General features: G+C 35.4%; 1 protein-coding gene across 13 annotated transcripts in view; it reads right to left on the minus strand.

Annotated features, from left to right (window-relative positions):
* Positions 1-6: 6 nt before the first annotated feature.
* The window catches only part of LOC122533350 (serine/threonine-protein kinase MARK2-like), a 71,805-nt gene continuing 54,101 nt past the window's right edge, over positions 7-17,710 (minus strand). For 8 of the 13 annotated variants that reach the window (XM_043662984.1, XM_043662980.1, XM_043662983.1 and 5 more), the window contains 12 exons: positions 15,123-15,338; positions 13,815-14,193; positions 12,567-12,787; positions 11,944-12,055; positions 11,037-11,191; positions 10,551-10,770; positions 9,556-9,753; positions 8,613-8,814; positions 6,155-6,322; positions 3,565-3,685; positions 2,505-2,593; positions 7-427 (listed from right to left, as the gene is read on the minus strand). In XM_043662984.1, the coding sequence (XP_043518919.1) occupies positions 421-427; positions 2,505-2,593; positions 3,565-3,685; positions 6,155-6,322; positions 8,613-8,814; positions 9,556-9,753; positions 10,551-10,770; positions 11,037-11,191; positions 11,944-12,055; positions 12,567-12,787; positions 13,815-14,193; positions 15,123-15,338 (2,088 nt within the window). In that variant the 3' untranslated portion in view covers positions 7-420. The remainder of the gene's footprint in view (positions 428-2,504; positions 2,594-3,564; positions 3,686-6,154; positions 6,323-8,612; positions 8,815-9,555; positions 9,754-10,550; positions 10,771-11,036; positions 11,192-11,943; positions 12,056-12,566; positions 12,788-13,814; positions 14,194-15,122; positions 15,339-17,710) is intronic. The other 5 variants (XM_043662974.1, XM_043662975.1, XM_043662977.1 and 2 more) reach the window with 5 other exon arrangements.

Consider the following 17,710-nt stretch of genomic DNA (forward strand, 5'->3'; position numbering starts at 1 on the left):
TTTTTCAAAAACTAACGACGAGTATCTGTCGACGTCTGAAAAGCTTGACGATACACCACAGAATAACGGAGCGAGAGACGCGGGGGCATGTCACTTCATTTTCTCTTCTTTTCGTTACTCTTCCCCCTTTCCTCTTTTTCGTTTCTCTTTTCTTTTCTTTTTCATTCCACTTCGTACTGCCTCGTTCTTTTCATTTCGTTCGCGCTGGATGCTCTCGAGCCGGTAAACACGGATGCTGTACACCAGTGTGTATATCCAGGTCAATAGAATGCGACGCGTTATGGTCGCTTGCGTGTGCTGGAGTTCGCTGCGTTTGCGCAAAGTTTCACCCGGGCGCATCTCGGCCGGTTAAGTATCGCGCGTCTCTATGGCCATCGTTCTCGACGAAGCTCGAGCGATGCGTCAAGCTTTACATCGGGCTCATGTCCTGTAGCATAGAATACACCGGTATAACATTAATCCAACGTGTTTTGGGAATTTTGAGCGATGCACCAATGGCTATGCTGTGTCGGCAACAATTGGACCGAGATTTTTCGAGCTTTTGATCGAAACAGTTGCGTCTATAGTAGTATACGGTACATCGACGATGCGTACAGTGACCATATCGTGAAAGTAGAAAAAAAGATGCTGAGACGGCGGAGACGAACAGGCTCTGGATTGCTCTCGTTATTCTGTGGCCTTGCGTCCTCGCTTCGAAACCGTTCTATCGCCTACGCTTTATCCCTCTACTCTACTCTAGTCTACGCGTTCAGTATATAGCAACACGCTCTGGTTGTCCGGTTTTAGTATTCTCGGATTATTGGTAAACGATTGCTGTATGCGACAAAAATCAAAGGTTCCCATATACAAAGTATAAGGTAAAGTACTAAGTCAAGGATATGCCTCGCTACAGTCGAGTCAAAAAAAGGGATGCACAATGAGTATGCGAGGTGGCCTGAACTCGAGCTGGCCAAGCTGGTAGTTACTTTCATCTGATGAATTCTCAGGGTTGTGTTCTTTTTTTTTTTTTATTTTATTTTTTTCATTATCTTTTTTTTTTTTTTTTTTACAAATAGGAACAATCGAACATTAAGCAGATACGATAACGGTACGCTCGCTATGAAGGACACAGAATGGATGACGAATATATACTTCGATATCTTTATGCTTTCTTTCTCGGTAATGAATCATTATTCTTATATGTAGGGAAGTAAGGCAGGAATCGGTGGAAAAGTGGAAAATAGATAAAGACAGGTGAGATTCAGAACAGTCAAGAAAGTAGTTAGATAGATGATAGATAATAGAGAGAGAGAGAGAGAGAGAGAGAGAGAGAGAGAAGTGTACGTGTACGTGTCCGTATGTATGTATAGGTGTGTAACGAGATCGGTCAATTAAAAGAGTCCAACTAAAAAGGGTGCAATTGAAACCTGAGAAGCAGATGCTTACGGGATAAAGAAACGGCGAAAACGGCGTAGAAACAAATACAACTACGAGATATATTTGTGAACAAGCTACGTTTTTCGTGGCTTTCACTGATAATGGTCGCTGCTCGCTCATCGGGTTACTAATCGATCGTACTGTATATCGTTTTTGCAGTATATTACGTATATATATATGTGTATGTATATATGTATATATATATACACTTGTAGAAAAATGTTACGTAAAATGCGATACTTGAGACGTATCGGTAGAAAACGTTTCTTTTTTTAAATTTTTTTCTTCTTTTTTTTTTAGAATTACATAGTCATTGTGCATCCTTAAAAACAGAAATATCATATCACATGCAAAACGATAGGTTCGACTCGTTGAAAACTATTGCAGAGCATATATAAATATATAAGTACAAGTTCAAAAAATCGTTCGTTTTACGGGGGAATTAATAATTTCTACGCATGCATCGAAGGCCCACTGCAAAAGCTGTTGTGTTCTCAATCGTTTCTTTGCGCGATGTGTGTTGTGTGTCTTAATAACTGGACAGCCGGGTTTGCAATAAATGATGTACTTATTAAATGCACGCCTGTTACGCGAATTGGATTCGAAACGTATCTCGTACACCACTTTCTCCCCTTTCGTCTCTTTCTTTTCCTAGTTCTTTTTTTTTCTTCTTCTTCTGCATCCGTTTCTTCTTCCTTTCTCTCTTTTTCTTTCACTCTTTTCTTTTTTTTTTTTTTTTTAACTTTCGTATTTTTTTACTTCTACTCTAGCTTTTCGAAGAAAGGGTGTGGTTTCTCAGACAAGTGTGGCTCAAAACCGCGATTTTCACGTTCGGTGTTAACGATACCGGTCGGAGATTTGCACTTCCGAAAAGAATTTTATCGTTTATCGTACAAGGTTGATCGATTGTCGTCCATTCGAATTGTTACGATTAGACACTTGGCCGAACTTCGATCGCAAGCTAAAGAGGCTTAGAGATATAGTTTGTGGACGAACGGTGGTACTTTACAGTGGTACATGTACTAGCATGCTGTCGAATACGAGAAACCGTTTGCTCGATGTACATATAACCAGTCGAGAGAACTTACCGTTTGGAGAACCTCGAGGATAACTTGGAGAAGAAGGACGGTCTCGCTAATGGGCTAATTGCATTTGTGTCCTGTGTATGCGTATGACCCTAGAAAGTTCATAGAATACAAATGTACACAGGTAATGTTAAAGATACGTGGTAAATGGGCAGAAACGAGTAGTTGACTTGCAAACGTTTACAATGGCTCACGAAAGTTTGTCATAAAATAACAGTTACACATATACTACGTTTTGAAATTGTATTAATATTGTAATACGAAAGTGTGATTATATTTGTACAATTTGAAATCAATCTGAGAGTATGCGTGAAAGCTACACGATATTTATTGCAATCATACATTTGATAAAAAAATTACTGCACGAATAGTCTCAAGTATATAATGAGTATTAAATGCATTGAATATTTATTGATATAATGGATTGTGGTTATTTAAACACTTTTTATATATGTCCATATATTTAAATTTGTTTCAAACTTGAAATATTAAAATGTTTTACATAACATCTATAATATATTTATAAGAACTTCCTATGACTGTTTCACTTTCGTGAGCAATTATAATACACGTAAGGTACTAAATCAAACCATAGATCTTCTTTGTGTTGCTTACATGTCTAGATTGGTGCATAAAATGAAGATGGTCAAATATTTATGGTATCAGTAGTATGCTATTTTGTTTCAGCATCTTAAATTCGTAGCAACTATTAATTTTAGAATTTCAGAAGTCTTAGAACGAAGCTATTATAATTTCTTCGTCTATAGATTTCTTTAAAATAATTTACGAATGAAAAAGTCACTTAAATGCTAAATTTACATTTTCAGAGAAGTTTAAGTGATACTAAAGTATGTATTTGTACGATATTCTTCTTTTTCAAATTTAAGTTGAAGTGTCATATTTTTATTACGAATTTCCTCAGTATCTGTTTTATAATAAAATCTTCCCTTGTTAATGCAATTACAATCAACGACAGGAAAAACTTTAAAGTTAGCGCTTTAAAATTAAACTTTCGGGAAACTCGATATTACGATATTACGAAAAAATATCAAAATTTACGAACCTGAGTATGATTTCGCTGAGCTCTATTCTGGCCAGAGTGGAACGTACTACGACTTGGAACATTTCTCGGAAATGCTGGTGTTGTAGGTGTTGCCAGTCTATTGCTTGGTGATACACCCAAACTGATTGGAAAAAGATCGTTCTTTTAGCATTAATTTCAAAACTGTCGTATAACACGCGTGTGTCTATCAGTGCACATACGTATATACATGTGTGTACTTATATGTATATACATATAAATAATGTTTGCTTTGCGCCCGTGTCGATTCTTCGCTAGAGATTTGTGCATTTAAACGATACAAACGACTCGATCTCGCTTTCGTTTCTTTCTATTTTTTTTTTTTTTTTTTTGAACATGTTTCCTTACGTAAAAAAGAAGCAGAAGACAGGATGCAAAATAAAAGTAGGATGTAAAAATAAAATATTCACTTTTCACGCGATATTCTTCCGGTGAGGTTCGAGGGACGATTGGTAAAAGTAGATAATGCGCAAGCGATTATTTCTATGTCTTGCAAAACAAGCTTCGACAGTGTCTGAGCTAAGAAAGCGGAATTTCAATACAGAATTAGTTTGGTTCATCTAATGAGAGTTAAATGATTGGCGAGTATAGAATGTACTGAAACAGTTTGCGTTTTATTTGCGTATGCAATTGCACGTACGATATATTGTTTCGAGATAATTTGCCCCTTCGAATTAACTCTATCGGTGCACACGATTCAATTCGTACATTGAAGGAGAAAGAATGGACTCGATTTTGGGGATCGAGCATCGACATTTGCGTGTGCGTGTGTATGTGCATGTACGTGTGTACATTGTTGGTCAAAAGTATGTGGACAAAAAAAAATATGCGAAATGCTTTGATAAATTTATGTATGGGTAATTTTATGTATTCTAGTTGTACCGTATTAGGGAACGTATTTAATTAACATCTCATAATAATTATATCTTTTCTCTATCTAATGCACTGCATGAATATAATAATATAGCACTGTCCTTCCTTGTTTTAAATTTCTGAAATTTTCACCAAGTGACTCCCACGTTTTATAGTTGATGTAATACAATCACTTGGTTTTCTTAAAAAAAAAAAAAAAAAAAAAAAAAAAAACTCGTCTCTTTGCATCGACGACTTCAAATTTCGACTAGTCAATCGATATATTTCGTGATATTACGTATGTTAATTTTGTTGAAAATTAAAAGATTTGCTATAAACTATATAAATATAACAAAATCATGCGAGAGAATTGTATTAATTGTATTAATGAACAAGTGTCTAATGACTTACGGACGTGCGTGCTTGCGTGCATGTGTGTGTGTGTGTTTTGTGTAGCGTGTATGCACACGATGCACGGAAAATTTCGTTCAAGATGATAACCAATTGATAGGATGGCGATATCGCGATGATTGTACGTGGATATGATTACGATCGTCACGTTGCGAAATTCTTCATTTGTCGAGGTATTTGCTATCGCTTTGGAAAGAATACGCGAATACAAGGCACACGCAAATTATTGTCGCATCGACGAGGCGTCAACGTTAAACCGTTTCGTGAATAACATACAAAATTGTATATATATCATGGTTTTCCGCTAATCTGGAGCAAAAGACAAAAAACAAGTTGGAGGCGAACAATGCAGCATGACGTTTGCCTGTCTGACGTGTGTGAACACGGTGATTGTAAAATCGTAGCGGAGAACTATGTGCGAGAAACAGGGTAGCTGAGGCTAAATGTGAAAACCGATGACCAGATATATAAAATGAGAAGCCGATGATCGGAATAGAAAACTAACAACGTGGTATGTTCATGCAAATTAGAAACAAAAGTCAGATAAAACGAAGGGGGGATTATAACGAGTATAAATGACCAGAAACTGTCCTAGAGAACCTACGTGAATAATTCGCGTCGTGAGCAACGCGTTGTGCAACCTTTTTGTTACGTTTCTTTCGCAGCACGAACGCACGAAACAAATTCTAGTTCTTTTTCTTTTTTTTTTGTAGAACCCTAAGAGAGTTAGTGGCCCAAAAAAAAGAAGAGGAAGTAAATAAATGAACGGGTGAAAAAAAAAAAGAAATGTATACTCGAATATCGTTCGCAGTTTTGCAGGCTGCTCCAATAGTCTAGCGTAGAATTCTACCGAGCTGTTGTTGAAATCAGCGGATGGAGAGCAAGTTCGACGACCGCGATCGATCGCCGATCGAATCTTTCGAGCGAGACGCGCGATGATTTGACCCATTAAGGACTAAATATCTATTAGAACATTATAAATACTCCTCCTGAGAGTTTCTTGAAACTATAATATTTAGGTGGAAAACACAACGATGAAAGAATAATATTAAGCGAATCTTTGAGATGTGTCTTTCCGCAGTAATTTTCCTAACATCAAAAATGAAAAATCTGGTAATAGAAAAGTGACCGAGAGAGAGAATTGCAAATGAAATGTTGCGTTACAACGTTGGCCCTTGATGGGTTCAAGCGATGCGAAGACGCGCGTAATTAGATAATTGGTCATCGGTAGAGCGTACGTTAGACTTTTGTCGCATATCTAATAGAGGACTGTATACAGGTTGGCTGATAAGGCTCTGAGGATCTGTACCTCTGTCTAAGAGGGTCAGCAGTGGCGAGTAAGGAGTTGTGGGCGTTGCGTGGTTGAGGGTCCAGTAGTGAATGGTCGCTGGGGGGTACGCCACTCGAGGAACGGTGACCTGCGCTGATGCTCGCAGACTTGGTGTGACCCCGCGTTGGTCTAGTGCCCTCGCCAAGGCTGTGTACAAAACTAATCAGCAAACTGCCCGGCCCTACTTTTTCTACGATTTCTATAGCTATTCACGTAGATCTTTAACTTTTCCTTCCCTTCAAACTTCTTTTTCTTTTTCCCTACTTTAGCCTTTCTTTTTCTTCTTCTTCTCCTTCCTCCCTTTTACTTTACTCTCTTTCTTTCTTTTATACGATTTCTAGGTTGTCATATATTTTACATTCGAATTTCTTCGTGATATGTTTCCTTGTTGCTTCAACGTAACTCTTTTTTCATTGTAAACTGTTCGAAAAGTTGGGAGAAAAAGAAAGGGACGGCACAGAGGGGAATGGAGTAAATTATTCCGAATCATCGCATCATCTATGAAGTTAATCAATTCTCTAGTATTGTAACAATTATTGTTTGTTTACAGAAAGCCCTAAGAAAAAAGTTGTAAAGGAGAGATTTTGGTAATCATTTGAATTGCCAAATTTCCTTGAATTTTAAATGTATTGCAGGAAACTTTTTAAAGAACTTCTTCTTGCGTATGTCGAGTTCTCTTAGTTCTCGAGATATTAGCAAAAACTGAAACGAAACTGATAATGTTGCTGACCAGGGATTAGTTTCACTCTGAATTAATATTATTAAAAATTACAATTTAACTTTTTTAAAGGAAAGATGTATTAATCTAGTGCGGATAAATTCTCGGTTGAAAACACTGATGGTCAAAAGTCTAGTTTGTTACAATCTATTTCTTGGGACTTCCTTCAAACAAACATAATGCTAAAAGAACGATTATTAAAATGAATTATTGAAACAATTTACAGCCCATCAGAAGACTGAGCCATGATTCTGGAATAGAATGACTCGATGGTGAATGTTGTTCCACGTGTTTAAACATCTACGCTGATCGTACTACACACGTACATATGTAGATATATATTCTATAGGACGCGATCGAATTCACTGAAAACTAGAGGAACAGGGTGTGCTATGGGTATGATAGGGTAGGTTGAAGTTATGGGGCGGATGATATAATGAAAGTTCTATCTCGTGTTGCCAATGACATTTAGCACGCGAGAATTTCTACGGCAAGAGGAACGGAATGTGACGCTAAAACATAAATAGTGACGTATGTATGATGATGTTAATGGCTGTTTTTATACACACACGCTGGTAAATCTAGACATACGCTGGTAAAAAACAGAGTAAAGAGACATGTGAATGTAACTGTGATTCGGTATCATTTTAGCAAGCACTTGTATATGTATACACGTTTGAATTAGACTATCTGTTCGGTAGATCTGTCAAGCCATAAAGAAAGTGATCTGCAATGAACGATTGGCAGGCAGCAGCCAACATGCTAGAGCAACGCAACAAACAAAGAAACTCCCTAGGGCTTATTATGACAGATTTTCTTTCTTTTTTTTTTTTTTTTTGTTATCGATCGTCCAATATTTCCAGGCTGTTTGTTAAAGTAAGAGTTAATCACCTATTATGTGGTTAGTACAAAGAAAACTTTACTGTTTAGTCAACAACAACGGAATACTGTAACGTATATACGATTAACACGGGCTGCGCGTTAGCGAAATTTATTTGTGTTCGATCGATGGTAGATACTGGACCATATATATTTCGAATATTCGTCGGGCAACTAATTCCAGCTTTATAACACTGAAATTGAACGCAGGAAGAACATTATTACACTGCGGATTTTTATGCGTTTACAGGAAATTTGAAGGTGTACACAAATGTACGCATAATGAAAAATACTTGAAACATCCAAAGTATAATACCTTCTATAACACTGAGTATGTAAAACAATTTTCTATCGAAATTCTATTTTTTAAATATATTCACTGTCCAGACTTTGTCGTTCCTCCTACACGTATTGCATTTTATGACGTATGGATTTTATTTATATAACTATAATTATAATGTTATTTATAATAAATTATAATTTGTATAAATATAATTATAATTATACAAATAAAATTCATTCAATATTGATCGTATGTGTACGTCAAAAGATATGTTACGATGCAACATCGCATATGATACATGGCATGGCGAACTTGTTGATTATCCTCTTCAAAATATAAAGTTATAAAAATAAAAAATATATTATATTAAATATATATATATATCATAAAAATCCGCAGTTTAATTATTGCACAACGATCGTACGGATCCAGCGTCCACTTTTCGTTGAAGCTGCGCTATATATTCCTTCGTCTTTCAATTCGTCGCAAGAGAAAAAAGAAAAAGATATTTTTTTAATAATACGATAAATCTGATAAACAACTGGATATCACTATACCTGGGTGCGTCGTTGGTTCTTTCGGTAGATGAGGAGGACGTTTTCGCTTGATCATAGGAGATGGTACTTCGTCGACCAACAGAACCAGGGGCAGGTGAGGTAAGAGGCCGACCACCACCTACCCCTGTATTCATCGTGTTGCTCTTGCCTGCCCATGCCCTACCACCAGGACTTGTACCCACGCCTAGAATGAACATTGTCACTGCAAGCCTCATTAGATATAGTTCAACACAAAACAAAGCAGCGTACTTTACTAAATGATAAACAAGCAACGCAACGAATACAAATAAAATTGGCCGAGGTGTATACACATTTCCGTGTGTTAAACCGTGTAAAACGACCGTGTGCAACGTCTCATCTGCTTCCGTCTATTAACCAAAATCTTTTAGAACGTTCTCTAATCATTTATTGAAATGGCAAACGCGTGGTAAATTCTGTATAAGGGTAAGGATTAAAGAGAAAGCAGATGCTATGCTCAAGTTATATACATGTACGGTCGTAACTTTTTAACTCTAGATTAATAGTTCGTAATGGTATCTTCATCACGTTAAGTAATATAGACGTTGAAAAAAATGTGATTACTATCAATGTACACGATGACTTCATTACCCTCTCTAGGATTACAGCGATCTACAGTTAGCGTATAGCACCGATACGTTCCTGTACCGTTTATAAATGAGAAATATATATACGTAACGTTACATTAAAAAAAAAAAAAAAAAAAAAAAACGAGGAAAGAGTTAGGATAAAAAAGAGGAACGAAAATATTAACGAATTAATTTAACGTTGGATTAGGGCATGAATTACCTTATCCAAAGCGGATGTAGATAAGTACTTTTGCAAAAGCTTTACAAAAGTATAGCGACGCAAAAAAAAAAAACAATTGCACAAATATCGGTTGGATTGCGGTGGTAAAAGTCACAGGATAACGAAAAAAACTCACTGGTATCTAATTGGCCAGGGCTGTTTTTAGGAGCCGAAGGTCGACTCGCTGAAACACGAGCAGTGTTCTCCTTGATCGTGGCCGCATCCACGGTATTTTGTCTCTTAAAATTACTACCACTGCTTCCAGTCACTGTTCCACCAGTCGTAGCAGTCGCGTGATTATGGTTCGTTGCATTTCCTGGACTCGGTGCTGCTCCTAATGAAATAAAAATCGTTTACAAAACAAGAATAGGACAAGATACGTACGCATGTAAAAACATTCGTTTAATCGTTTTTCTATGAATATCCTGGTAATTGTTAATCCTTTAGCACAGGAATCTCTGAAAATCCTCACTGAAACACAGACCGGTTTAAATCAGATGTCGCCTAACATACATAGTCTCTTAACGATCTCTTAATCAATTGATAGATTTCAACGACCGATACTGAATCATGACAATGTCAATCGAACATTACATCCAAAGTATCAAAAATAATTGACACCAGCTTGATACTTCTATGAAAATATCAATATTCTCACTTGATATCTCAAGAAAGTATATTCGATATTCGCTTCATATTTACATAAAGATATCGTGATCACCTTTACATCACTATGTTTAATTGACTGCTTAATTTAATATCAATAGGTATTCATGTATTACACGAATATCGAAATGTATGTTGAAGTATCAATACATTAGCGGAGGTATCAAACGGGTGTAAGTACTTTTCGATTTAATATTGATTCAAGATTTATCAGTATCAAAAATTGATAGTAGATACCTAAAATTTCAATCGATACTTCTTATAAATAATAATACCTATAAGATATCGATCTGGTTACTAACAGATTTACTTCCTTTTTATCCAAGTGCAGCAGAGAATAGGTACAGTATTAAAGGATACATTCAATTAGGATTGACGTAAATTATTAATAAGTTTACGAACGTAAATTTATTAGTAATCTGTACTCGAACGTGAGATTTGATTGACTAGACAGTATTCACTTACGAAGCGTTTCGAGACCGGACGAAACTCGTCTGCTTGGTTTTGGATTGCTAGCGGAAATACTTCTATGAACACCCCTATGCGATGGACTCTGCACAGCTCCACCTGTGCCTCCACCGCTTCCTCCACCTCCACCGCCTCCTCCGCCGCCACCAGAACCAGCTTGCGGTGGAATGTTGCGCAGCGACAGTGAACTGCCTGACCGCGAACCATCGGATTCAGGCTACGATCATTTTAATTTATATTTCAACCGATCATTTTAATTTATATTTTCTCGTCCATCACCTCGAACCATTAAGGACCAAGAAATAATTTAGCACAGTATTGTAAATGTTGGAATTTTTTGAAATTTTGTAAGACCATATAGATGGAGCACAGTAATATCGAGAACTTTCAGAATTTTCGTTTTACAATGTCAATGTTAAAGATACAGAATTTGACAATAATTGCAAATGCAACGTTGGCCCTTAATGGGTTAACTTCACATACATTTATACGACAAGTTCCTAAATCGATCCTTCTCCTACTCACATCGGTTGTTTTTCTTCCTAAGAGCAAGTACGTGGCGAATACGTCATCGTACTTTGCTTGTCCTAAGGAATCTTCTATTTCGCTTCTCGTGTATCCCATACTAGCCAGGGCCTCTAAAACAAACAGGTGTAACGGCATAGTCACAACCACTAAAAATACTAGAACGACGACACGATCGATACGACACAAGAAACACGTTCACTACGACTTTTCGCGGCTTCGTACTAGAGATATCTATTACATCAATAATTACACAAAACTTGAATTTGTTAATATATCTATATCGTATATTTTGTACACACATACACACACACATATATATATATACCCGCGTATTAAAAACTAAAAACAGATTAAGAGACGGATATACATTTCTATTATACAAGTACACGTGTACACGTGTATTTTTAATCCAAAACCATGATGCAAAAGAAACATTTTCAAAAGAAGCCCGGTGCTTTGCTGTGCGAAAAGAAATGCATTCACAGACGTATCTTACTACTGATAATGCTATGGCCACTATAGCTATTATTACTACTGTTAGTACTACTAAAATTGCTGTTCCTAGAACTATCGCTATTACTATCGTTATTGCGCATAGTTCGGCGTAGACATTAAAATGACCGTCAGCTCGTACGTAGTAAGATCCTCTGACGTATCTATTTACGCGAAAAGTTCAAGAATCGTTTAATTACGACCAACCGTTGCTCCATTAAAACAAGACAACGCTTACAAAACTGTATAGCAAGTTCAGCATTACACGATATGACGCGACGTTAATTAACGTAACAACTGGGTGGTCGTAAATCATGCAATTATATTATTTATATGAAGAAACAATAAATAGTAAGTGTTATGTACATACTGGCAGACTCACCTATCCTCTTGTGGTCTTTATAATCAGGTTCAGGTTCTAAGTACGGTTTCAGTTCGTCGTCGTCATATCCCATGTTCATCCATTTGTCTTTCATAATAGTCTGGAAATATAGAAACAGCGAATGATACGGTGCCAAAAAATGTATTATACAGAGTGGAGCATAGAAATCTGACGAATTTTTACGGTCGAGTAGCGTCATTTATTTCAATTAATACAAGGAAAATAGTTGATTCGATTTCATTAATAATGGAATTGATCGTAAAACGTAATGAAACTTCGCACATCATGGGGAAAATAATGACAGTGTTGCATGAAATGTTTTCTAGATATTTGGTTTCATGATATAACGACATTTTTATTCCACCTTTCTAAGATTGAATTTATTACACAATAATCATAGATCACGGCGTTACCTCAAGAACATAAAGTACACTTCAAGAGCAGCGATTCTCGATTAAATGATTCAGAGGATAGTAGAAAATTTTCAGAGTAGACTCTCATTGTACTGATAATAAAGAGAAACTACTACAAAATTATGAATTTGAAAATTGTATTACATGTGAAAAATCGTCAGATTTATGCTGTCTCTGTTACTTGTCTGAAATGCTTACCTCTAAGGAGGCCCGTTTCGTCGGGTTGAGCACCAAAAACTTTTTCAGCAGGTTTTCACAATCCGTAGACATGTAAAACGGTATTCGGTATTTCCCTCGTAGTACTCGTTCCCTCAGTTCTCTCAACGTCGAACCGTCGAAGGGCAGTGATCCAGACACTAAAGTGTACAATATTACTCCCAACGACCAGACGTCTACTTCGGGTCCGTCGTACTTTTTACCTAAAGAACAAACATCGTTGATATCGCTGATTTTTTACGAAAAGAGAAGAAAACAGTAAAAATATTAAGTTTGAAACTTTCAGACGAAAATTATGTTCAGAAGAAATTTTTTCTTGAGACTTTTTACTAGCATTACACAACAAAGCAAGTATTACACAATAGCTTCTTTAGGGATTCCTTTTGCCTTGAACTTAAAAACAAGCAGAGTTGGACAATAAGTGACTTTTTTTGTAATCCTTTCTGTAATCGATTATCGTAATCAGATAATTAATCAATCATTGTAAGTTAAACCATTATGAATAATCGTTAATCAATATTTACATCATTCAATGAGTATATCCAAAAAATTCTTTACATAACTTTAATCTTTTAATTATGTAATGAAATTACAAATCGGAAAAATGTATGAGATACGATAATCCTTAAAATCCTTTATAATGTTTTTAATAATTGGCAAATATAGAATGTGTAATCTAGGTTGCATGATTTGAATTCACAAAAGAGTTCTCATCATAAAAGTATTTTGGAACATAAAAACGACAATACAAATAAAATACTGAATGAAGCATAATCTGAAAGAGTAATTATCTCACGATCAATGATTTTTAAATTAATGGTCATAATTATAGATTGCTCTTATTGTATATTGTGATTGTCCTGATTATTTAATAATTAGTAATCATGATTTTGCATTTCACATTAGTCGTAATCTTCAAACATTAATTAGATTAGTAAACTATGGATTTTTATGTATTTGAGAGAGATCTAAAATTGTAAAAGTGTATAGAATGCATGTTATATAAAATATTAAAAATACAGTGCTTTCTACAATATTTGATACATGAAACAATCCTATATTCGGGTTCTCTTTTTCTGATTACTGATTCTCAAAAATATAAAATATTTTGCCATAAAAATCGGTAGTCCACAGATCACATTTTGTCCAACTCTGAAAACATGTTTCACTTCAAGCGATTGTAAGCCTCGAAACTTCAATAGAAAAAATAGTTAATTTATGACGGTATACCCTGAAAAAGTTCAGGCGCTGCATAAGGGGGTGAACCGCAGAAGGTATCCAATTTATTGCCCGGAGTGAATTCATTGCTGAAACCGAAATCGGCGATTTTGATGTTCATCTCGCTGTCGAGTAGCAAATTCTCAGCCTTCAAATCCCTGTGAATGATCTTTTTTTGATGGCAGTATTGCACGGCAGAGACAATCTGCCGGAACTTTGCTCTGGCCTCTTTTTCCTTCATTCTACCGTGTAGTACCAAGTAGTCGAAAACCTCGCCACCACTAGCGTACTCCATTACCAGGTACAATGTTTTGTCGGTCTCGATCACTTGGAATAGCTTCACTATGTTTGGATGATCGAGCATCTTCATTATTCTTACTTCCCGGAACAACTGCAACAACATCGACATCGACGTGTCAATAGATTTATTCGGCAGACGATTTAATCACAGTTGACCCTCGAATAATGTGGATTTGATTGTATGCAGTTCTTTTTCTGTCTCAATATTATGAAAGTTTTTGCGAAGGGATATTGTTAATAGACTGTGACTTTTTCAATAAATTAGATGGCTAACGAAGAACTGTTTGAAAGAAACAAAATATAACATATTTGCGTAAATAAAAGGCACATATCAGTGTATAATGAAATTACATACTTGAAACTCATTTGTCATATGAACAAATGTCTTAAACAAAAAGTCGTATTGTATTAAGGAAGTCGTGTAACATAATAATTAATTTCTTGAATTTCTTGAATGCAATGTAATTTATAAATTTCTTTTTAAATGTAATATGTAACATTTAATCTCGCAATTCGAAAGAACATGAATACTGAATGCACAAAAACGATCGAAAATGATCAATTTTCAAAATATCTCTCGAGATTTTCCTTTGAATCGAGAGATCAATCATTATGTATTATGTTTAAAAAGCTCCAGACGACATTTGTATTTGTAATTATTACGATTTCGTTAATACCACACAAACTTGAACTCGAAACAGGTTTTCTACAATAAATGGTTTACGAGTAATTCAAGGGAGCAGAGTTAGGTGATTCGTCCTGTATATGTGTATGTATGTATTTTTTCTCCTTTATAATTTTCCTAATAACATTTTCTCTCCTCAAACTTATTTTATTCTAAAAATAACAACACATAAGAAACATAGGATGCAAAATAGGGCCAATCCAGTCAACGACGGGTTATTATAGATAATTAAGTTCTTGTAGAAATTATACTGGAATTCTCGACTACGCGGGGTAACTGTGTCCCTAAGCCTCCGCCTTTTTCGAGGGTCAACTACATATAGACATTCCTCTCACCTTTTGAAGGCTACCGGGATTCAGTTGAGTTTTGTCGATAATTTTGATAGCCACTTCCTTCCCGGTAGGCACGTGCTTGGCAAGTTTTACCTTGGCGAAATTACCCTTGCCAATTGTTTTGAGTAATTTGTACTTGCCAATGTGGGGCTCTTCCGAAGTCCGACTTCGTGACGAGAGTCGACCACCGCTACTCGACACTCCCACGCCATCCCCTGTCTGAAATAAACAACAAACAGATTTTGTTAGCAAAAACGAACACGAAATGGTCACAGATGATTGTTCTCGCATGATAATGATACAGCTGTCGTGATAATTAAAAATCGTAACGATCGATCTAACATCTCGGTTTCTATTTTCAAATCGGCACCCACGATTATCGTATTTCATTTTACCCGTATCACTCTGAGCTGATTTCTTTTATCCCAATTTTATTCGACGTTATTACCACGCATCGAGCTAAATCAGAATTATTTTATTCTTTAATTCAATTTTATTCGACGACATTAACTGTTGCAAACAAAACTAAATTCTACTGACGGATTTAACCGAATTTTCAATTCGTGTATTTTATTACATCGCTGTGAGTTGGTTCTTTCGAATTTTGCCTGATTTCATCAACGTTATTCGACACTAGCCTACAACGAGCGTTACATGTGCAATTTGCTTGCCATGATTACGCGGCCAGATGACCACGTTTCACATTTCCAGGAACGGAAACTCGTTGACGAGATTAATCGAACCTCGGTCAAAGCTGCATTGAATGCAAATTATCTTTGTAACGCAATTAACGTAAATAAGTCTTGGAAGATCTGTCTACGAATTCTTGCACTCGCGATTCAACAATGAAATCACGTTTCAAAAAAACGTCGAGAACGTTTAGGAGCTGCAATATTTATTATTAATAAATTACTAGTAATATTTAGTAATAAATTAGTATTTAAACTATAGATTAAGTAATGACTATTTGACTGAGGATTTTTATGCGAACCCACGTTTTCATTTCAACCTGGATAGAAAATTATTTATTCACGAGCCAATTATTATAGAAAGCACTGTACTACTTTCGATATTTTATACATCCTTTGGTATTATTTGCGTACAGTGCAATTTTTAGAAACAGTAAATTTAGAATTTCCCATAAATGCACCAAAATTTGCGGTCTATTGCTAAACGATAAATGGCAGGACAAAAAGAGGGAAAAAGGATAAAGTAATACGATGTAAAGATGTGTTGAAAGTACACCGAAGAACTTCGTTTTTAGATGTGGTCGTACGCTCGGGGAAAAAAGTCAACCTTGTCAGTGTATAAGTTGGCTAATTTAGCGATCCTGTTTGTTGAGTCTCGACTATATATACGTTTTAGAGATTGATGAGGAGAAATGTCAATTTCTTTCTCATATATCTGGGTGGAGCGTATAAATTTGTTTTTCCTAAACGAGGTAGGCAATAAACGATTATGTTGTTAACAATTTTCAACAGAAATGATAGATCTGCTGGAATTTTGTGATTCTTAAGAATATGCTATCTATTATACTCTTGTGAAAGAATAATCTAGATGGAGAGATAATATTTAATAAAAACAATCTCCATACGATCTCATTTATTTTTCTGACAATCCATTAGTTTCGTTATTCCAGTTTAATTAGAAATTGGTCAGGCAAAATGTCAATTTCTTCCTCGTATATCTGGGTGGAGCGTTTCAAGGACAGAGACTCGTCGATTGGATTAATCGAACCGGGCAATAATTTCCCATAACGTTGAGAATACTTCAATTTCTTCCAATTTTATGCAATCATAGACCCTGCCAGGGAGAACTGGCAGCGAAGAAAATGTTAAACGAATTCTCGAAATTGCATCTCATAATTACAGTATTATTAAGAAACAAACTTGATACGTAAAATGATAGAAAAAAAAAAATCGCAAATGGAATGTTGCGTTTACGCTGGCTCTTAACGCATTGAAAGCAGATTGCCTTTGTGACATTTCTTTGAAAATCTGAAACCCAATTAAACAATGGAACTGCATTTGAAACAAACGTTGAAATTGTTTGAAAATATATAGATGTAGCTACTCAGTGATTCGCGAATGTATTCGTACACTTTTATGAACATGTTACCTTTACTATAGAAACTTTATTGTGAACACTATCATGATTACACGATTTGGTGAAATTTTTAGCGATTTTGAAAATATCCACAGAAATTACTACACATTTATTACAAGTATATGTTTTGTGAAAATCATAAAAGTATCTAAAGAGTTATTATTCATTAAATACTTATATACTTAAGATATGGTTATTCATGTTATACATTCTTTATTATTAAATGTATGTTTACAACACATCTTATAACTTTTATATATATTTATCAAGTTGCTTTTGATACTTACAATTACGATAAAATATCAAAATATTTTATAGAATAATTTCTTTATTAGTTCTTATTTTATTAGTAGTTTATTTTATTTAGATACGAACAACTTTAAGCGATCGAAATCAAACGTACAAAATTTACAAAATATATTACAACAGAGAATAATGTACTAGAGCATTAAAAAGGTATTTGAAAGAGAATTGTCATAAATTGT

The sequence above is a fragment of the Frieseomelitta varia genome, unplaced genomic scaffold (assembly GCF_011392965.1).
Source record: "Frieseomelitta varia isolate USP_RPSP 00005682 unplaced genomic scaffold, Fvar_1.2 scaffold_520, whole genome shotgun sequence".
Classification (NCBI taxonomy): domain Eukaryota; kingdom Metazoa; phylum Arthropoda; class Insecta; order Hymenoptera; family Apidae; genus Frieseomelitta; species Frieseomelitta varia.